The following is a 22,500-nucleotide window of genomic DNA, read 5'->3' as shown; positions in this document are numbered from 1 at the left end:
CCCGATCTCCCGACGGCCACTCCGCGCCTGATCTAGTATCTACCTTATCTCTGCCTGTCTTTTTCTCCTTCAAACTAACAAAGAAGCACATATTCAAGCATGCGCATGCGCACACACGCACGCACGCACGCACACACGCACGCACGCACGCACACACACACACACACACACACACACACACACACACACACTCTCCCTCACATGCATACCACCTGACCATGGCCATATTCATTAGCTAGATTAGCTTATGGTGTCCGGGGTGATTTTTAAGTGCTGCTAAGATCCTTGGCACAGCGCAGGGCGAGGCGAGCGTGCTCTCTCCAGGTTGATCAGATTATGCTCCTCGCTGCATTCATCTGAGTATTGGCCTTATCTGCTGTTCCTGCGCTCTAATGCAATCTGAGAACCCATCCATCTCTTGCTGCCAGAGCATGACCGACCGTGTGTGCGTGTGCGTGTGTGTGGGTGCGTGTGTGTGTGTGTGTGTGTGTGTGTGTGTGTGTGTGTGTGTGTGTGTGTGTGTGTGTGTGTGTGTGTGTGTGTGTGCGCGTGTGTGTGCGCGCGTGTGTGCGCGTGTGCGTGTGTGCGCGTGTGTGTGTGTGTGTGTGCGTGTGTGCGTGTGTGAGTGTGCATGTTTGTCTTTCTGTGTCTCTGTGTGTCTGTACTCGTGTGGGTGGGTGGGTGTGTCAGAGTAACCTTGCGTGTATGGGTATATAACCTATGTATTGTTAGTCTGGTCTTGTCATCTGGAAACTTCCGCTCAATTCATATTACAATGGCATGAAAAGACCAGGCTAAAGAAATGTGTATGTGTGTGTCAGTGAGCACAGTTACATGCAAGCAATGTTCAAATTTGAAACTGAATGGAGGCGAATTAGGTTTGCACACAAAAATACACAAGTCTTTATTCATTTACAGTAGAATGTGGCTGTGTTCCAGCAATAATATGATTTGCAGTACACTGTTCCACACATGCAAACGGAATATTATGGAACTTTTTTAAAACTGAATTCTGACAATATTTTGTTTGACCCGATGTACTACTGTATGTGCATCTAACGGCGCTCTGTGGCTGTGGCTCTGTGTCTGCGCTGGGTGTCTTGTGGAGAGACTGCTGCCAGCCAGAGTGTATGCCTTTCCTCACTCCCCTACTCATTTGCTCTGTCTGGATGTAATAGCCGCCCAAATTGTCTCTATCAATCCTGAGCCCAGCCCCATTAGGCAGCACACAGAGTCTCATGGACATATTTTTGGGGCTCCCTAAAATCGAGCCCAATTAATTTCAGCCCCTTTCTTGCCTCTTCTCCTCTCGCCCCCTCCATTCATTGCCTGGTGCCCCTATCAATTTTTCTTGAGATGTCATATTGCACAGTATCTGCCCGTTTTCACATCTTCTCTTTCTTTCTTTCTTTCTTTCTTTCTTTCTTTCTTTCTTTCTTTCTTCATTTTCATCTTCCTCTTCTTCTCCTGTTTCCTCTCATCCATCTTCCTGTCTCTCCCGCTGTCTGGGGCACATCTGTCTGAAGTTTCAGTCTGTCTGTCTGGTCTTTTTTCTCTCTCTCTTTCTCTTTCTCTCTCTCACTTTCTCTCTCTCTCTCTCTCTCTCTCTCTCTCTCTCTCTCTCTCTCTCTCTCTCTCTCTCTCTCTCTCTCTTTCTCTTTCATCCACTTCCCCTTTTTTGTCTCAAGCCCCCCTACTCCGTATTGTATGTTCTAACCTCCTCAATATTTTATTTTTCTCCTCTGCCTTTGTTTGAACTCTTTGATTTTCTTCCCCTCCTGACCTCCTTCTCTTCTCTCTCTCTCTCCTTACATTCTCCTATCCTTTTTCTTCTTCTTCTTTCTTCCCCTCCTCATCTCTACAACTCTTACAGCTCCTCTCATGTCACATCTTCTTATTTCTATCAATCTTTCCCCTCTATTTTAAGATGAGTGTGCCAGTGACCTAAAATATAAAACTATGCTATAAAATGAAATAAAAAACCCAACTGCCATGATGAAAGTGAATTGGGCTTGACTCAAACGACTGAGCGTCCATTGTTTTAAACTTCAACAAAATGAAACTGTTCACTTAGTCACTGTCATGTAGTATCTTGCAAATGAAGCGTGTTGTAAATGTAAATGAGAGCGGAAAGGTTCGGCCTGTATGGTAATGAAGCATTATTGTGTCTTTGTTTAAGGAGGTCCTTAATGACGCCCGATAATTTACCGCTCTCTGTTCTGCTCTTTGCTCTCCTCTCTCCTCTTCTCCACAGATACCAAAGGCTCCGAACAGGGTGTGGACCCACCACCATCGGCAGACAGGGCATTCACAGTACCAGGGAGAGACGACACAAACACACTCCGCCTTGCCCTTGAGGAAGGGCCCGGTAGACAAGTGTGCCTGTGTGCGCGCTTGCGTGTCTGTACACGTAAGTGTGCACGAGTGTGCATGTGTGTTTGTGCCCGAGTGTGTGGTCTTGTCTTGTGTACATGCATGGTGAGAGGAGTGGTCGGTCGTTGATGGAACAGTGAACCATGGCTCCAGCGCAGTGTCAGCAGCCAGGCTGTAGGGGGCCCCGCGGCTCCCTCCGCCACCAGCACCCGCTCCTCTGCTTCCTCCTCCTCGCCATCGTGACGGGCTCCGCACTTGGAGACTTCGAGATCCACCCACAATGTGAGTACATCAACTGAGAGGAGCTCTACCTCTTCTCAAAGCACATAGCGCACAGCAGGATAGTAGCCTTTGCTGTATGATGCTGTAGCATATGCAATATAGGCTAACAAAAAAGGGTGCACCTCTTATCAACTTTGATGTATTTACCATTGCACAGACAGTTTCGTTGTGTGTGCCTTCTTCAGTGCCCCAAAAACGTTGTGTTGATGCAAAGTGCGCCTCCTTTTCTTGTTAGTTGAGTCTGTCATTTGGGCCAGCACCATTACAACATTTAATTAACACTGAATGAAGCCAGCGCCCAGATACAATGGACTTTGTAGCATAGAGTGGATCCGATTATGTATACATTGTATGGCCTCTATATGGTTGATTCATGTCAGGTATGCTTTGGCATAATGTGCTGTAAGTGGTACAGCATTCCACACCACAAGGTATTGCTTTACAGCAGCTAAAATAAAGGAAACATTTAGCTTGTCTCTTTTAAGTAAAAGTACCTGTATGTTCATGTTGTGGGCAACTGGCTACTTACACGATTTTCATCACACATAACAGTAAACATCGTCAGTGGATTTGTATTTACTGCAAAAATGCTGAGCACGTACCTTTTCTCCTCGTGCATTCTGTAAGGAAGTGAAAAAATATAGCCTGAGGCGAAATACAAAAATCTTCCACGAATATGCCTAAACATGCCTCTGAACTGCTGTCAATGGTAAACAATTGACAGAATCCCAGGATGTGCGTTAGGCATTCATGTAACCAGGCATGGAGACGCGTCAGCACATTAGCCCCTTTGCCACGCGTCTGACTGATCGCCTAGCTCAGCAGGGGGAAGGGTCAGGGTTGAGGAGGGGGTCACTGGTGCGACAGCTTAGAGGAGAGCCCTTGAAGCATGGCCTATGACCCTTAAATGTGACCCCTCCCTCTCTCTGATTGACAGGAAGCAGAAGCGATCAATAACCAACACCTTGGACACTCAGGGTTCCGATAAGGCCCCCGATAAAGTCAATTTGGAATTTATTTGTGCCAAATTTGAAGGATTTATCATTGAGAGTCAGACACACACACACACACACACACACACACACACACACACACACACACACACACACACACACACACACACACACACACACACACACACACACACACACACACACACACACACACACACATACACACACACAATTTACATATAAAATGGACCACACAGACACACACACACACACACACAAAACGAACATTTTACAAAGTGAATTACAATTGTCCTTGACCTTGGACACATTTTTTTTCTATCACATTGATTACACCCGTACTTTATGGCCTACATGGTTCTTAATGTGCTATCTTTAAGCTTATTCTCCTTTTCTTCTCCTTTTCTTCCCCTTTTATATCGTTTCATGCCAACAGACAAAAGGAAAGATTGTAAGTATTTTTTTCTGATTTATATATGTCTAAAAGACTTTGATTCAATGTCCAAAAGTCATCATTTCAACTTAAGACTTATTTAGTTTTGACAGAGGTTTGACAGGTGTTGATCACTATTTTCCACAGTGTTGCGGAAGCTTACTGATATGTTACTGGATCTAGAAAAACATAGATTTTTATTTGGCCGTAATAGATCGTAAATCATCTTTATGGCATAACTCAATATTGGTTTGGAATTACAAGGAAGAGCACAATGCTGAAATGTCCTCAAATTAAATAGGTCTGTTTTTCTGTTATACTCTCGTCATATTACTTCTGGGGTACCTCAGGGATCTATACTGGCACGAGTTCTCTTTCTCTATGTGCTTCCACTTAGTACCATCATCAGGAGGTGCAGCGCTGTATTTCAGTGAAATATTGACAGTTTAAATATCCCTCTGGAGTTTTGCACTTACAGTATCTACCTCCATATGAAACATCTTCAGGATATTAAAATCTGGATGGGGGAGTATAAATATGAAGCTGTCATTTTGTGTTCATCCAAATGACGAGCAGGGGCGGACTATGACTCCTTGGGCCCCTGGGCCAGACAACAGGTTAAGGCCCCCTTCCATGGGTATTGATAGTTTACAAAATTTTAAGCATTTTATAGACTGTATGTTGATGGGTTTGGGGTCCCCCTCTCAGAAAAATGGAAATACAGTTGTTAAAAGTGCTATTTTAACAAATTATGAGAATGGAAATACAGTGCTTCAGGCAATTGGCTCTTGGGCCCCTGGGCCCCGCGGCCTGGGCCCGGTAGGCCCGTGCAGTAATCCACCTGTGTATGACGAGGCCTTATTGCCTGTCGCTTGAGCCCTCCAATTCTGTACTGTATGTGCTGTAATATGAATTTTCATTCTTTGTACACAAACATATCCATCTATCAGCAAGTGCTTACAGGGAAGAATTATGCAAAGTCAGACCTACTTAATGCAATTACCTGATGGCTGGAATCAGTGTTCACGCTAGAATTCTTACTGGCCGGACAAGTGGCCGGCTGCATTGCAGAATACCGGACATTTAGAATATCTAACGGACCTTCCTTCATATAGCCAAACACACACTCCCTAATGGGTCAAAGTGGCTAGTAAATAGGCCTTTTCTACCAGCAAAACTTAAATTTCACTAACATTGGGCCAGTTGGTTGGTGTTAAAGAGCCAACTGCTTGTATGCACGAGGAGCAAACGCGTGCTCTCTTTCACATACCCGAGAGCTCAAACGAACTGAAAGAAAAAAAAAAGCAGCCAGCCAACGTGCTGCGCGCATAGGCATATCTAGCCAAGTTATCGACTGAAAACATTGTGTTTTATCAGCAAACCCGAAGAGGATTTCCCTACTCAAATTGGGTAACGATGTGATGACTGTAATGGTTGTGCAGTAACGGCAACAACGCTAGTGAAATTTGAACTGTATTGCGTTGTGCTCCTGCGCTCTCAAGGGAATTGACACGTTCCGTACGACGTTCTATATATGTGGGCGTGTGAGATACATCCACTAGTGATAAAGTGTTAAAGCCCTGCGTTCACTTTTACTGGGACTTCTTGTGAGCATATCGTTATCTGAAATGTTTAATTTGACCCTCGACTGTAGCCCTGTAGAGGTAAAAGTGAAAGTGATTCGATGCTGCGCATTGGGTCCCAGGCTTGACTTCGCATCTGGCCATGAAACGGTTTTGCAATCGCAATGTCCTTTGTGTTTCCTGATACAATTATTTGAAAAAAAAAAAAAAAACCCTGAATTGTTCCTCGACATCAGCCAGCGTACTTCAAGTGATAGAGAAGCAACTTGATTGGGGAGAACGCCGTGGGGGACGAGAGCGCAAGCAACACTATTGTGTGCGGTTTAGACTATGACACGTTCATTTACATAGGCTATTCATAACTATTTTCGGCTTTGTTCAGTTTCATATCACTGGTGTTTTGTGTAACATTCAGTATTTAAAATGAGCTAATATTATTTACTGATTAATTTTAGTCATTTTTTGTCGGACATTTTGGCCGGTCACATTTTATTTTGCCGGTCATTCATGATGCAAAACGGCCAATGTCCGGCCACAGCCGGCTAACGTGAACCCTGGCTGGAATATTGTAGCTCCCTGTAACTATAGGCCTGTTCCCGACTCTATCTGCAAACTTGACAGTGATGAGGAATGACCTCAGCTGACTGATGTAAAAGCGGCCAGGCCAAATTGCTTCACTCTCTGCCTCTCGCTGACTTCCTGTCCATGTTATATAGAATTTAAGTTTTAAGATTCTGCAGATTGTTTTTGAAGGATCCTAATGGATGAGGGAGGCCAACCTTTAACACTGACCCTATCCATTTCCATCCAGCTCCCAGGTCTGTTAGGTCCAGCGGTTATTCGCTTCTCCATATGCCTTGGCCCGATGCCATCAAAAAAGGTGACAGGCCCTTCATTGGGCCTCTGACCCAAATCTCTGGAATGAGCTTCTACCTGGAATTAAAAAGGGGACTCTTTCCACCTCTACTTTACTTTTCGAACTAAGGCTTTAACCAAACTTGATCTTCCCGACTTTCGCCAAACTAATCTCCCTTCTTGCTTGGTCTGCGATCTCAGAGACATGCTTCCAACTCTTAATGCTCTACTGTAGGTGTTGCTATTTGTGCAATTTCATATGTATACCACTAGCATAGTCTAGTAATTCTGACTAACTTGCTATTTAACAACCTCAACTCGGTCTTCATAACTTCGCTTTCTCAATTTATATTGCTTTCTTCTGATTTTTTTAATCATTGCTACAGTAGGTGTATGATTATGGTTGTTGGCATGGCTTTTTGCATAAAGTATCCCCGTGGTGGATGATTTCTCTGACGCTCTGTTCTCTCTGTCTGCATTACTGTGTGCAGTGGTCAAGATGCCGCCCACCGTCACAGTACAGCCCCTCTCAGTCATAGCACACGAAAATGAAGCGGTCACCCTGGAGTGCGAGGCCTCAGGGAATCCAGAACCACGGTAAGTGGAGAGAGAGAAGGAGAGAGAGAGAGAGAGAGAGAGAGAGAGAGAGAGAGAGAGAGAGAGAGAGAGAGAGAGAGAGAGAGACAGAGAGACAGAGAGAGAGAGAGAGACTTTTGTGACTTTTAAAATCCCTTTATTGAACCAACCATGGTCCACACATCCACTAAAACAAACCCCAGAGAGAGAGAGAGACAGAGAGAGAGAGATGAAAAATAAAGACATGCAGAGTTAGAAAAGCACATGCACCTAGGTCTCTCCATAGGCTAATTTGTGTGAATGCTGAGTCCCTGTGCGGCCAGCTTTAAGACCATGAGAATAATGACCAATGTGAGTCAGGCCGCTCGGTCTGGAGCTCGACTTTGCTTCTCGGGCTGCTGTGCTTTCAAACAGTTGCCTGACGTTTTTATGACTAGAAGCTTTTAGTCGGCCCACCAGTCAGACGGAAAAGAGTAATTAACCTAACGTAATTAGAGTTCGGAATTTTCCGTCTCCTTAATGTTGCCGTGATACTGCACAACTGGCCCCATGACCACTCTGGTCTTAGTTTGCACACTCACCATAACCTCTGTCCAACCCCACCCAATTTTGTTATCAAAAACTGTTCTTTTTAAAAAAAAAATTTTTTATTCATTACTCCAAGACCATTGTAGTTTTGCAGAAGATCCACTGCAGGCCATTTAGATATCCTATTTTTGATATTTACTGGGATGAACAAGTAATCTCTATTTAGGTCATTGTTTCCAATATTCACATTTAATGCTGAAATGAAAGAAAATGTGAATGTTATTGTTCCATGTATAAAATGTGCTCCCATTTGATTAGGTTGCTAAAGTTAGCTTGCCAACCAGCCTCTCCCTCTTAAATGTTCAGCTTTCCAACTCCAATCAGATTTTTTAACAATTTATGTCTAATTAAGATTTCTTGAGGTTGGGCAAAGCACTCAAAACAAGATATCAAAGTCTTTTCCGTCATTCGGATCCTGACACAGACAGCTTTAACTAGCAATTCCGATCGGCAGAGGTGATTGATTCTCTGTGCTAAACCCAAATGCGTAGGCTAAATTGTTGCTAAATGGTTTTCTTTCCACTGAACATGTACACACTGTCTCCCGGTGTGACTGTTACCACTGGGGCTTTGTTCTAACCCTCCATTCCAGACAGACCTTATGCTGTCAAGACAGTTTCTGCTCCAGTGTGAAAGGCGCCCCACAGACTTCACTCTGCCCCCCTGACTGGCCCATCGAGCACAGCTTGGAGCCTGGCCAGACAGTAGCTTATAATGCTCCCCACTCCAACCCAACCCAACCCAGCCCACCCCACCCCACGCCCTCCTTCCTAAATCAGCCCAACTCCACCCGGTCGCTGGGTGCATGGTTGGCATGGGAATAAATTGCACTTCCTAATGAGCATGATGAAGACAAGGCAGGATATGACATCATTAAGTGAAATGATGATGTCCTGATGATTTCTCTGTCTTGTCTGTCTCGCTCCAACAATGACCCTTAGCTTTTTTTTAAAAAAAAGAAAAAAATAATGATTTGTGTCTCACACGACTGCCCAAATGATTTTTCTGTCTGTCTGTCTGTCTGTCTGTCTGTCTGTCTCACTACAACACTGTGTTCCTTTTGAAATATTATTGAATATGAGTAATTTAAAACGTACCGTATTTATTGTTAATTTCTACTTTCCCCCCTTCCCTATCCCGCCTGACAGCTATCGCTGGGAGAAAGACGGGATGCTGTTCAGAGACCTGGAGGAGATAGGAGACCTGGTGGTTAACAAATCTGAGACGCTAAACGCCTTCGAGGGAAGATATCGCTGCTACGCCTCAAATGAGCTTGGCACAGCGGTGTCCGACGTGGCTGAAATCACCGCAGCTTGTGAGTTGCATTTTATTACGAGTTGAGACACAATGAGTCAGTTGCAATATAGAAAAATGTGTTTATTTTCCCTAATGGATTTTGTGCTACTAGATTCCTTTTATTTATGCATTTCATTTATCAATTCATGTTTTGTATGCATTCATCTGGAGACACTGAGGAGATCTAGAAAACTATTGCTCAAATATATTTGCTTGTCGAGGTGTACAATTTCTTCTGCCATGACCTCAGATATGTTTTCTTGTGTATTGCATGCTGTAACGTAGCCTCTTACTGCAGATGGGATCACCGGCGGGCCTATTCACTATTTGCTGAAAAAACCCAACTACATCATAACAACATTGCTATGACAGTACTGAGGTCCTTAAGTAGCAGATTAAGACATAGCAATTACAATTTTGGTGACAGTAAGGTAACCAAGTTCTGCGCTAAGGGGTTAAACCAGAAAGATAGGAATAAGCAGGAACCGATGAGCTCAGCACAGCATGTTTGTTCAGAGAGAATCGTCCCCATCCTCTATCAAATAGCACCTGGAGTGCGTTGCAATATGCAACCTTGCCTCCTCCACTTGCGCTTGTCTCCTCGTCCCGCCTCCTGGCCCCTCCTCCGTGGAGAAAACGATAAAGTTTCCCAGCTGTCAGCCTAGCCACAACAACTTTTGAGGGACTGTTTTTCATTCACCATCCCAATTGCAAATGAGAAAAAGACTCTACAATTGAGCTTTTGCAAGATATTGAAATATAATGCTGTTGTCAGTGATGTCATCATGACATATTACTTCCTGGTACGAGGAGAGAAGCAAGTGGAGGAGGCAAGTGGAGGAGGCAAGGTCGCATCTTGCAACGCACTCCTGGCCTACTCAAGCGAGTATGTCACACAGCTGACTCAGGCTATTTCACACCGCCTGTCAGACAGAGATGATGTTTATGTTGCTCCCTGACCTCGCCTCGCCTCACCTCCCTGTTACCAAGGCAACCATCACCTAGATACGGGATGACATGATGTCATCCAGCTGAGACGGTGGCAAATATGAGAACCCCTCTGGGATCAATAGACTGCACTTCCCAGAATCTCTCTGCTGGGTTTTCGGTGTTTGTGTGCGCGTGTGTGTGTGTGTGTGTGTGTGTGTGTGTGTGTGTGTGTGTGTGTGTGTGTGTGTGTGCGTGCGTGTGCGTGTGTGTGTGTGTGTGTGTGTGTGTGTGTGTGTGTGTGTGTGGAGGAGAGAGGATAACAAAGGAGCAAGGGGCTTAGTAACATTCAGTGCTCATAGAGAAGCGACTCTAATGCATACATAGTCCGATCACTCACTCACTCATCGCTCATTCACAAAAAAACTGAAATCAGATGCTGTTACATGGACTGAAGACACCAGCTCTCTTGCTAAGCTGTTAAAGTTGCTATATGTTAAAAAAAATACATTGCATTTAACGGGATTACACCACACTCTCGATCAAAAGGTGCGATACACAAACAAGAGCTGTGATAAATGAAAGAAAAAATGTCTGCACACTTTCATGTTTTTGTGTACTTTACCTGAGTCCTGAGGAAGGTCCATCGACAAAAAGCTTGTCAAATTAAAGAAAACAAGTGTGCAGACATTTTTCTTTCATTTATCACAAAAAAATATACCTTGAAATCAAAAATGGGTCTAGATAAGTCACCGGAAATTCGGGAAAGAGTGTAGTGATACTGATATAACATGGCCAGAATATGCCTGTTAAAAGCAGACTCACAAATCGGTTTTGTTTTCTTTTTGCATATTGTGTCTAGAGGGGGGGAAACAGCATTTTGAATATTTTGGGTTTTATGACAGACGGCTTCGTGGCTGAATGTAATGAAACGTGAATAACTATTTGCATTTCTCCTGTTGTGCTTCAGTCGTCCCAGCTGTGATGAAGCACACGCCTGAGCGGTTCCGTAAGGAGGAGGGAGAGAGCCTGACCATGCCCTGCGACCCTCCCCCCGACGCACCTCCTCACAAGATCTACTGGACCGACGCAGGTACTGTACAGTACACCCTGAGTCACACATAGTATGTGCGCATACACACACACACACACGCTCACTCACACACACACACATACGCTCACTCGCACACACACACACACACACACACACACACACACACACACACACACACACACACACACACACACACACACACACACACACACACACACACACACACACGCATGCCCATGCACACACTCGCACGCATACACATGCATATTTGGATGCAAGTATGCACAAACACAAAGAAGATAAGACACACACAGGGTCTTGGCCATGGTTCTTATAATGCCCTTCCATCTCTGTCTCTGTCTCTGTCTCTGTCTCTGTCTCTCTGTCTCTCTCTCTCTCTCTCTCTCTCTCTCTCTCTCTCTCCTCAGACATCCAGCGTGTCCACACCAGTGAGCGTGTCACCCCTGGTCTGGATGGCTACCTGTACTTTGCCAACCTGATCCCCAGTGACTCTCGGAACGACTACACCTGCCACATCCGTTACCATAGGAACATGATCATCCAGGAGGCCATCACTCTCACCGTCACCCCTAGTAAGAGTCCTCAGATGCCATCCCCCGTCAGCCTTAGGGACATACATGTTTATTGAGACTGTGTTACATTTAGTCATTTTGTATCACAAAACGTCAACCAACATGGTAATACTTGATCATGCTTGCTATTACAGTTTTTCTCGATTGCCTCCACACAAGTTCTGGTACTTCACACACAATTCTCGGAACATCTCACCCATTTCCCAACTCCCCTAACTAATGTCACTGAACACTAAACACAATTCCTACTTAACACTCAAATTCCAGTTTTAAAACACACTCTTTTCACACCATTACACACAATTCTCTGGATTACACTCAATTTCCATAAAGAAAAACACTGGGTTTCTCATGGAACACACTGTCATTCACAACACTACAATCAACTGCAACTATGTTCACTTCCTCATCACATGGGCAAACTCTCTTCATACCGGTTTACAATCTGAAATCATCACCCCATAAGGACACACATTGCATGTCATATTGATGAAAAATGAGTGGATGCAAGGAGAAAACCCATTTGTTTAGTTTTTGAACTCAAAAATATGTTATACAAGACATAACTTTCATGTGGTTACCCAATATTTTACAATACATTAGTGCAATTTTTAAATATTTTAAAAAATATGTAAAATATATACACGTCTGTGTACTCCGAGTCTAAAAACAATATTTCAGTATTTTACTACAGAAAAATACCCTCTTTAGTAAGTAGAACACTGAAGAAAATAAGTTTCTACTGTGTTTCAAGTTGAGTATAGAGGGGTTTTTTTTCATAGCAATAGGCTATACAGTAATGTAATGGTTTTTTTGTACTGCCAAATAGGCAGTGGGGTTTATCTTTGTGTTGTTTTTGTTTGTGTGTTGTGGGAATGAAGTTTTTCCAACTTATGTCACAGTATCCATGCAATCCAGAACAAAAAAAGCCCAAGTTACTGGGAGAAATTAGTTTTACCCTGTGCCCAACAGTGTTTTAATGGGTCTGCAAATGTGTATTGTAGTGACTGTCTGTGTGTGTCATTTGACGACAAAATGAGGTTTTTAGAAGAGAGTACATTGTTTTGAGACAAGACGTGCATTTTTCAGAGGTAGTGAAGAGTTTGGCCCGTTGTGTGTGAGGTTTGGAGATTTGTGTGTAGAGTTTTGAGAATTCGAAGACCGATTCCGAAAATTGTGTGTAGTCAATCGAGAAAAACTGTACTATATTGACGACAGTTAGCAGTGGTGTGTTTGTGTGTGTGTTAAGTTGCTCACTAGAGTAGTTGCACTTTTAAGAGTGTCATATGACATTGCTGAGACCTTTGACTTTGAACTACTACAAAACCATGTAACCAAATAAGCAGTGATTTTTAGCTGAATTCAGTTTTTTGGTGGGTAGATTAGATGTCTCAGATTCCCCCTGGCTGGCAGATGGCCAAAACTGCCAAATGTAATTAAGGACAGGCATGGGAAGTGTGTGGCACGCGTAAGTGTGTCTAAAGTGACTAGTTTGCAGCATTATCTGTGCATTAGTGTGGAAATGCAGTGGCAATCCTTCCTAATGCCTGATGCTCCCAAGTGGAGCCTGCCCCTCATCATACATCTTGGTTGCAGCTGATCTTTGTAAACTGTGTACATAGAAGCAGTATGTTCTATAAAAGTATGTGTTATACCTTTGCTGTTACCAGAATGGTAACGAATAAGCCATAATGTGTTACTACAGTCACTCTGTGTAATGCCATAGGAGCTGTAATACTCATGAATGTATATACCAAGGCTCAGGCTCAGGCAGCTGTGGCCCAATGTAACCCCTAGCAGCCTATGTTTGTCCAGTTTCCCATATGTACTTTGTGTACAGGGCTCTAAATGAACACCCGCAAAAATGTGTGTGTTTGGCTCTAAAGATCAACATCTGCTAGCCTTTTTGGCTGGTGATGAAAACTCACTGCCGGTTTTCTGGTAGGCCTACAGCTCGACGTAGCGCGACACAGACGTCACTTTTTGCTTTACAATTGAACTGTGTCGTGCCTATTTGAAAAGTAAAAAGGGGCGGCCGAGTCACGCTTTGTCGGGCTGTAGGCCTGCCAGAAGACCGGCAGTGAGGGGTGGAGCAGCGGGGGGGGCATAGGGGCCAGGAACCCCCGGCCTCACCACTGGGGGGGGCTGCCAGTGGCTTTCGATTGCCAAACATCTTGTAGGGGCCCCATTCTACGATATTTCGTGGGCCCAACACCTCTGACACATCTCCCGCCCCCCCCGTCCCAATACCAGTGCTCCGCCCCTGCCGGCAGTGGAAAAGAGGCTTTAGAGCCCTGGTACTGTGTACGCTAACTTCTGCTCTTTTGTTCTGTCTGTCCTTGTTTAGCCAACTCCTTCCAGAGGCACCCGCCCCACATCCTCAGGCCCCCCAACTCCCACAGCAGCTACGTTGCCCTGAAGGGCCAGCACTTCAACCTGGAGTGCATCCCCAAGGGCCTGTGAGTCCACTCTCTCTGCAGTCCCTCACTGTGTGTGTGTGTGTGTGTTTGTGTGTGTGTGTGTGTGTGTGTGTGTGTGTGTGTGTGTGTGTGTGTGTGTGTGTGTGTGTGTGTGTGTGTGTGTGTGTGTGTGTGCGTGTGTGTGTGCGTGTGTGTGTGTGTATGTGTGTGTGTGTGTGTGTGTGTGTGTCTGTCTGTCTGTCTGTCTGTCTGTCTGTCTGTCTGTCTGTCTTATACAGGATTCTGTGTTTATACTACAGTTATACTAACATGTTACTTGTCTCTTCTCTTCACTTCTTTTGTTTTTTTCTTCCTCTTTTTGTCTCTTAATCTTTGTCTTTTTTTCCTTTTTCTTTTTCTGCTTTCTATTGTTCTTTTCTTTTCTTTTCATTTATTTTCTGTTCTGTTCTGTTCTATTCTGTTCTGTTCTGTTCTCTCCTCTCCTCTCCTCTCCTCTCCTCTCCTCTTCTCTTCTCTTCTCTTCTCTTCTCTTCTCCTCTCTTCTCTTCTCTTCTCTGTCTTCTCTTCTCTTCTCTTCTCTTCTCTATTCTTCTCTCCTCTCCTCTCCTCTCCTCTCCTCTCCTCTCCTCTTCTCTTCTCTTCTCTTCTCTTCTCTTCTCTTCTCTTCTCTTCTCTTCTCTTCTCTTCTCTTCTCTTCTCTCCTCTCCTCTCCTCTCCTCTTCTCTTCTCTTCTCTTCTCTTCTCCTTCCACCCCCGCAGGCCCACACCGACGGTCACGTGGAAGCGTAAGGACAGTAACCAGGAGCTCCCCCACAGGACCATGAACCACGGCAGATGGCTGTCCTTCAGTGGCATCGCGGAGAGCGATGATGGAGAGTACGAGTGCATTGCCAACAACACGGCCGGAGTCGCCACGCACACATACACCCTCAAGGTGGAAGGTACAGTAACACAATGATGGACTCTAAAGCGAATCATCTTTTACTACATTATATGAATAGTGTAATGGTTTCATTAATATTACAGTAAGAGAGACCTCATTTCTTATAATGGTAGCTGTAAAGTACACTGTAGTAAATCCTTCAATGGCCCAGATGGAAATAAACAGTAAACAGCAACTTAGACAATATTTTGGGTGTTGTTGCAACCCAAAGTCTACTCACTCTAGGTTGTGTTACATAACATAAAACACGATACTGTTCTGATGGACAAAAAAATATATATTTTCTCTCACAGAAAAATGATTGTGCTGTTCTTGAAAAGCTGACATTTTTAGAACAGTCCTAAAAGGGTAGTCACCTTCTTCCTGTCATTCTCTTCTCTTCTCTTCTCTTCTCTTCTCTTCTCTTCTCTTCTCTTCTCTTCTCTTCTCTTCTCTTCTCTTCTCTTCTCTTCTCTTCTCTCCTCTTCTCTTCTCTTCTCTTCTCTTCTCTTCTCTTCTCTTTATGTCTTTGTCTCTGTAGCGGCTCCATACTTCACCAAGAAGCCCCGTAGTCTGCTCTACACCCCTGGGGAGACGGTGCGTCTGGAGTGCCAGGTAGAGGGCATCCCTACGCCAGTACTCACCTGGAGCATCAACGGAGAACCCATCTCTGGTAACACACACACACACACACACACACACACACACACACACACACACACACACACACACACACACACACACACACACACACACACACACACACACACACACACACACACACACACACACACACACTAGGCGTCATCAACCTACAAGTTTCAAAGGGCAGTTATCATGCGCACATTGTATTACCGTGGATATTTTAAACACAGCCACTGACAGTAAATGACTCACATATATCAACACATTTATACATTCATCCAAATACCCCCATGTCAGTGTGTGTGGCAGTGACATGCCATATGGTGCTGCTCCTCCAGACTTTGATGAGCCCCGTCGCAAGGTGTCCAAAGGTGCTCTCATCCTGACGGACGTGAAGACCAGCGACACGGCCGTGTACCAGTGTGAGGCCGTCAACAAGCACGGCACCATCCTCTCCAACACCTACATCAACGTTGTTGGTAAGTACCACCACCAGATGTGCCCCTCAAATGTTTGGACCGTTATTGAAGAAGGTCGTATTGCTCCCACAAGTGAGGGCTTGCCTTAGTGGAAAAGGCTGCGATATCGGAGAATCTTCTGAAGAGACTTAATTAGCTCTTCATATGTTGTTGTCCTTGGTGTAAAACGTATTGATTATAATTGATTGATATTGATTTGATTCTGATAGTTCATAACAATGGTATTTGTTGGGGGTGCTGTGGCGCATTGTGCTAAGACACAGGCAGGCAACCCGGGTTCAAGTCCGGCCTAGGTCGAAGAAGGATTTTCTGAGCGCTCTTGTTCTCCAACTCTGTAGACTCCAAACTGTAGGTGATCTTGAAGTAGGAAGACTAAAGTCTTTTCATTTAGAGCATGGTGGCACTAGGGCCAGCTTCAGGCAACTCCACAGGTAGACAAGGAAGTTATAATTAAAAAGCCTTTATTTCATCTGGGGCATGGTAACACTGGTAAAACCGCCAACCAGTTTCAACCCACACTGGGTCTTCATCAAGGCGTAACACCCGGCCTAGGTCGTTTCCAAACCCTACCTGGTCTCTCTCTCTCCCACTTACTTCCTGTCATCTCTTCTCATCCCGAATAAATAAAGGCTAAAAAGGCACACAAAAAAATATTTAAAAAAAAAACCAATGGTATTTGTTGACTTTCAGAGCAGTGCATCAATTCGAGTTAGATTTTGTTGTGTGTTCTTTGGCAATGACGTAATAAACGTCTTTCTGCTTTCTGCTCAGTTTTTTCTTACCCTTGTTTTCCTGTATTTGCAGAGCTGCCCCCTCAGATCCTGACGGAGGACAATAAGAAGTACATGTGGGTGGCAGGCAAGACGGCCAGCCTGGAGTGCAGCGCCTTCGGATCCCCTCGGCCTAAAGTGCTCTGGTGGGTCAAAGCTCCCTTTAACCCATTGTGTCCTGGAGACACACATACGCTGCATTCAGGGTCTTGAGATTTTAGCTGCTTTATTATAAATCTGGGTAAGTTAGAGCTGAATGAACACATTCTAAGGCAAAACGAGGGTCCTGTCTTTTAAATGCAACTCATTTCATGTTTGTATGTGCTTCGGAGGCTGAGATATTTAGGATTTAATAGGCAGAGGGCACCCTTTCCCAAAAAGGACTTATTACAAAATGGGTTAAAAATACAAATGTCGGCCCTTCCGTGGCCAACCGATAGGGCACTCTATGCGGAAGACCCGGGTTCAATTTCCGGCCCGGGTCCTTTGTCGGCCCTTCCCTGTCTCTCTCTCTATTCGCTTCCTGTCTACCTCTCGTACTCTACTGTCCATAATAAAGTCTAAAAAGACCAAAAAAAATTCTTTAGGGAAAAAAACAAACAAATGGCAGAAGATGCTTTACTTCCCTTCCATCCCCCGTCCTCCTCTCCTCTGCTTGTCCCACACCCCACTTCCCTCTCTTGTTGCAATTTGAGCGTTCATGTTGGTATTACGTTCTGTTGGTGTGGTTACATTGCGGAGGACGTGCAAGTTTTTGTCATGTTCCCACATTATGAAACTCATATTAGCATAGTTTTTTGTTCTCCTTCACCCATCATTCTACAATTCTGTGTGCCAGTGATGATGTTGCCAGTGATGTTTTGCTCAAAGACTGGCTCCAGCACCAGCATGGTTTTCCACAGACGCACACACCCTGATGAAGGCTGTATGGCCAATACACGTTGGTGTTTTTTAATGTTTAATTAAGCCCACTAAATGAGATGAGATGATGAGATGATACGTTTTTATTCAATATCTTAGCAGGTGAAAGAGACATACAGTGATTGATTGATTGACATTGATATTGAAAGGGAGAAAGCCCTTAAAAAGCTGCACGAAGCTGCTTAACCGCAGGGAAACCCAAAGAAAAGGAAAACACAGGTATAACCACAAAATAAAACAAAATAATAAAGATTGTTTTTGACTTTTTAAATCAACTGAAGTGCCTGGATCAAGGATTTTCCCCTCCTTTTTTGTTGAACTTTGCACCCTCCAAGAGCACCAGTTGTTTGTGAGGATACTAGCAGCGCTCTACCTGCTCTTCTGATGGTTTTCCACAAATTTCAGAACTGAGATTGTGTTTCAAGTGTACAGCAAGTATCCTGCTGATGCTATATTTTCAAATAGTAGAAGTCATCATCATCATCAGAGGGCATCTGTATAAACGTACGAATACAGTATATGTGTGTTTTCTGCGTGTTCTAAGCATAAACTAAGTGTAATAAACTGTGTGTGCGTGTGTGTGTGTGTATGTACGTGTGTGTGTGTTTGTTTGTGTGTAACAGGGAGAATGAGGCCATGGAGCCGGCCCAGTCTCATGCGCGGATGTCCCAGACGGTAGACGGCTCCCTGACCATCACCAACGTCAGTGCGGAGGACAGCGGCCTGTACCTCTGCAGTGTCATCAACACCAACCTCTCCATCGCAGCAGAGCTGGAGATCTTGAGTAAGTCACGCACAAACACACACATACGGTACTTACACACAAACTTACACACACTCACACACACACACACACTCACACACATACACACACACACACACACACACACAGAGACATGCACACACACGCACACACATACACACACATACAGTACACATTATTACATACACATTAATAAACACACACACACACACACACACACACACACATTAATACACACACACACGCACACACATACACACACATACACATACACATACACATACACATGAATGCACACACACACACACACACACACACACACACACACACACACACACACACACACACACACACACACACACACACCTTAGCGAACACCTTTGCTAATTTATTTTTTACCTCTGCTACGACTGGAACGCAAGGGTATTGAACATTTCTGTCTTTGTATATTTTTTTCCTGCAGATAGATCAAAAATTGTGACGCCTCCACATAACCTGAGGGTGAGAAGGGGAGACAACGCAATTATGACATGCGATTTTGTGGTAGACCCGCGACTAGAAGCACCAGATTTGCTCCACTGGTTGAAAAATGGTGATGACATCAACGAACATCCAGAGGATGACAAGTAAATACAATTTTAATGCATATGATCAGAATAAATTAATCATTAATCATTTTTATTATTTATTGTTAGTTTATTGAATAATGTATACACCAGTATATAGTCTGTAATCCCCATGGTATGTACTGTAGTACTACTAAAACAACTATTCTAGTCTTACTATCACTAATCTTATGTCTGTGTGTGTGTGTGTGTGTGTGTGTGTGTGTGTGTGTGTGTGTGTGTGTGTGTGTGTGTGTGTGTGTGTGTGTGTGTGTGTGTGTGTGTGTGCGTGCGTGCGTGCGTGCGTATGTGTCTACGTGCGTATGTGTCTGCGTGCCTGCGTATGTGTGTATGTACGTGCGCGCATGTGCATGTGTATGTGTGCATGTGTGTGTACTTGTGTTTTCGTGTTTATGCTTGCTTGTTGCAGGTACACAATATTTGCGAATGGCTCGCTTAAAATCACAAACGTATCTTTAGAGGATGCTGGAAGCTACACTTGTGAGGTGGCGACTGCCCTTGACACAGAGAAAGCTTCTGCCTCCATCACTGTAGTGGGTAAGAATGACATTGACTTTGACGTAGAATAAGTTGCCACTGTTGCATAGAGCACTGAGTACTGTAAAAAATCTTGAGAAATGAGCATTTTTATGGAGCTGTTGAATTGGAATGAATGGTTCAAGCAAGTGTGTGAACTGGCTGCATTTTAAGGGGGGGGGACTTGTTTTGAAAATCGTATTTTGTTCTGATATTTTAAAGCAAAAACATTGCCGCTTCAGTAAAGGAAACCAAATATAATTTGAATTGTGCAGAATGAATGGAAATGTGCTACACTGTCGTAAGGCTAGTAAGGCTCACTGTTTCCTTCTCCTTCCACAGACAAGCCGTTTCCTCCGGGTGGTTTGACCATCTCCGCCCAGACTGAGCGAAGTGTCTCCCTCAGTTGGGTAGCAGGCCGGGACAACAACAGTCCCCTGACAGGTGGGTGTGTTGTTCATGTTGTTGTGTCGATACCTTTGAAATGTCAGTATATACAAATGTATAGTACATTAGTTAAATCCATTTTCAATGTAATTATGTTTTTTTTAATTTTCACCTTTTATGCATATTTGATGTATTCATTTAAAAAAAACTGAATTTGCAAAGTGCTCTGAGACCATGGCTATGGCGAAACCACACCGTAATAAAGTGAAATTGAAATTGAATTGACTAACTCAACTGGAATCAAAAAGAAATTGGGTCTGCTGATTACCACATTTGACATGAGGTATATGTTTACATGTTCCGTGTGTGTGTGTATGTGCTTGTGCTTGTGCGTGTGTGTGTGCCTGTCCGTGTGTGTGCGTGTGTGAGTGCGTGCGTGCGCGTTTGCGTGTGTGCGTGTGCGTGTGCGTGTTTGCGTGTGCGTTTGCGTGTGTGTGTTTGCGTGTGTGTGCTTGCGTGTGTGCGCTTGCGTGTGTGTGTGTGTGTGTGTACTACAGCGTACTACATTGAGATGGAGGAGGCGCATGGAGAGGGTCCCATATGGGAGGAGGTGAAGCATGTGGATGCTGACATCACTCAGGTGGAGTTTCAGCTGAGACCCTACGGCGCGTACCGCTTCCGGGTCATCGCTGAGAACGACATCGGCCGGAGCCACGCGAGCCAAGCCACCCCGGCCCATCAAACACCACCTGCCAGTGAGAACCATGAACACACCTCATGCCTGAAAATGTGTCTGTATTTAAGCATATGCAGAAAAAATATATATATATAGGCCTATACTATGATGCAATAGAACCATGAAGAGAAACACTCACACAAGGGAGCATTTGACTGAATTTAACAAGCATTCTTAACCTGGTCATTATTGACAAATTTGACCATCCACGTCCACAATTGGACTGACCTATCAGGAACATTAACCCATTGATGCTGGATGCTGCGTATACACAGCATTAACCCAGGCGCCTGGAGGAGCATGGATGCTGCATTCAGGCTCATGAGATTTGAGTTTATTTTAATTAAAAATGTAGTTACGTTAGAGCTGAATGAAAAGGTGAGGGTCTTAGCTTTTAAATGCAACTTATTTCATATTTTTATGTGCTTCGGAGGCTGAGATATGTAGGGTTTTCTAGGCTGAGGGCACCTTTTCCCGAAAAGGGCTTAGGCATATAGCAGGCGTTTTTTGCAGGTGCCTCAGACTTAAATGGGTTAATTTAATAGTCCCAGCTCCCTCACCTGACATACCAACTGGATCAATTTTGATGTTGTGGAAGTGTGAAGTGAATATGTACCGGTAGTAAATATTCTTAAATTGTGATATTTTTTTGTGTCTGTACAGTTCCCGAACACTTCCCAAAAGGTATCCGGAGTGAGTCCACCCAGCCAGACCATTTAGTGATCGCTTGGCAGGTATGTCATCACCATAAGTAAAGACACTAAAAGGCAAAAAGTGGAGTAAGGGCTGGCATAGCTAGCAAATTTATAACCACATTGTGTGATGTGCTATGGCATAAATAAAGTTGAACTTTTTACTGTAGCTTGCAACAATAGGCTATATAATAATGATAATAATAATGTTTTTGTATAAAATAGTTTACTGTAGTTCATCAGACAGACTTGCCTACTTGTTGACTTTTGTCCATTCAATATGTATTCTTACTGAAAGCTAATGCTCATTTTCCTCAATCAAATCCTTCTCAGGAAATGGACAAGCGGGATCACTATGGGCCTGACTTCAAGTACCAAGTGTCCTGGAGGCCAGGTCAAGGGCATGGCCATGGCCACGGTTGGGACAGTCAGCTCGTGAGCGGCAACCGCTTCGTGGTCAACGGCACGGACACGTTCAGGCCGTTCGAGATCAAGTTGAAGGCCGTCAACAGCATCGGCGATGGCCCAGACTCTCCGGCCATCATCGGACACTCTGGAGAAGACGGTGAGGAAACAAACTCTCTGGTCAAAGACACTCTGTGCATTCCAATATGCAACCTTGCGTCCTCCACTTGGGCTTGTGGCCTCACGTTTTGCTGATGCCCCGCCTCCATGGAGAAAACAATTAAATTTCCCCTGCTGTCAGCCGAGCCAAAACAATTTTTGGGGGACTATTCTTCATTTACCAGCCTGTTTGAAAATGAGAAAATGACTTTACAATTGAGCTTTTGCGAGATATTGAAATATAATGCCATGTCCAGTGTGGTGTCATTTCCCTTGAGGCAGCTTTGCTTCAGTCCAGGCTCAGTCTGCCTGACATACAGTGTAAGGCTTAGGTCGAAATCGAACAATGCTGTTGGCAGTTGCGTTGTGATCTTGTTTTCAACACAAATCTTACTACTTAGAAGACAACTCGGACTGAGGTGTCCCGTTCCTTGCAGAATCTTTAACTTATTGCACAGCCATCAGTGCAAATCTTAGTCCTTAGCATTTAATAGCGCTGAAGATGGTTTCACTGTGGTCCTCTTATCA

General features: G+C 44.3%; 1 protein-coding gene across 1 annotated transcript in view; it reads left to right on the top strand.

Annotated features, from left to right (window-relative positions):
• LOC134457585 (neural cell adhesion molecule L1.1-like) overlaps window positions 1–22,500 on the top strand; it is a 78,834-nt gene that overhangs the window by 46,107 nt on the left and 10,227 nt on the right. The window contains exons 3-21 of the mRNA XM_063209590.1: window positions 2,255–2,655; window positions 4,063–4,077; window positions 6,454–6,522; window positions 6,989–7,094; window positions 8,810–8,976; window positions 10,855–10,977; window positions 11,367–11,531; window positions 13,879–13,990; window positions 14,711–14,892; window positions 15,415–15,546; window positions 15,857–15,997; window positions 16,802–16,913; window positions 18,312–18,472; window positions 18,915–19,077; window positions 19,487–19,614; window positions 19,936–20,037; window positions 20,538–20,735; window positions 21,380–21,450; window positions 21,742–21,973. Coding sequence (XP_063065660.1) covers window positions 2,517–2,655; window positions 4,063–4,077; window positions 6,454–6,522; window positions 6,989–7,094; window positions 8,810–8,976; window positions 10,855–10,977; window positions 11,367–11,531; window positions 13,879–13,990; window positions 14,711–14,892; window positions 15,415–15,546; window positions 15,857–15,997; window positions 16,802–16,913; window positions 18,312–18,472; window positions 18,915–19,077; window positions 19,487–19,614; window positions 19,936–20,037; window positions 20,538–20,735; window positions 21,380–21,450; window positions 21,742–21,973 — 2,518 coding nt within the window. The 5' untranslated portion in view covers window positions 2,255–2,516. The remainder of the gene's footprint in view (window positions 1–2,254; window positions 2,656–4,062; window positions 4,078–6,453; window positions 6,523–6,988; window positions 7,095–8,809; window positions 8,977–10,854; window positions 10,978–11,366; window positions 11,532–13,878; window positions 13,991–14,710; window positions 14,893–15,414; window positions 15,547–15,856; window positions 15,998–16,801; window positions 16,914–18,311; window positions 18,473–18,914; window positions 19,078–19,486; window positions 19,615–19,935; window positions 20,038–20,537; window positions 20,736–21,379; window positions 21,451–21,741; window positions 21,974–22,500) is intronic.

The sequence above is a fragment of the Engraulis encrasicolus genome, chromosome 10 (genome assembly GCF_034702125.1).
Source record: "Engraulis encrasicolus isolate BLACKSEA-1 chromosome 10, IST_EnEncr_1.0, whole genome shotgun sequence".
NCBI classification, from domain to species: Eukaryota; Metazoa; Chordata; class Actinopteri; order Clupeiformes; family Engraulidae; genus Engraulis; species Engraulis encrasicolus.
This window is presented reverse-complemented; position numbering and strand designations above follow the sequence as displayed.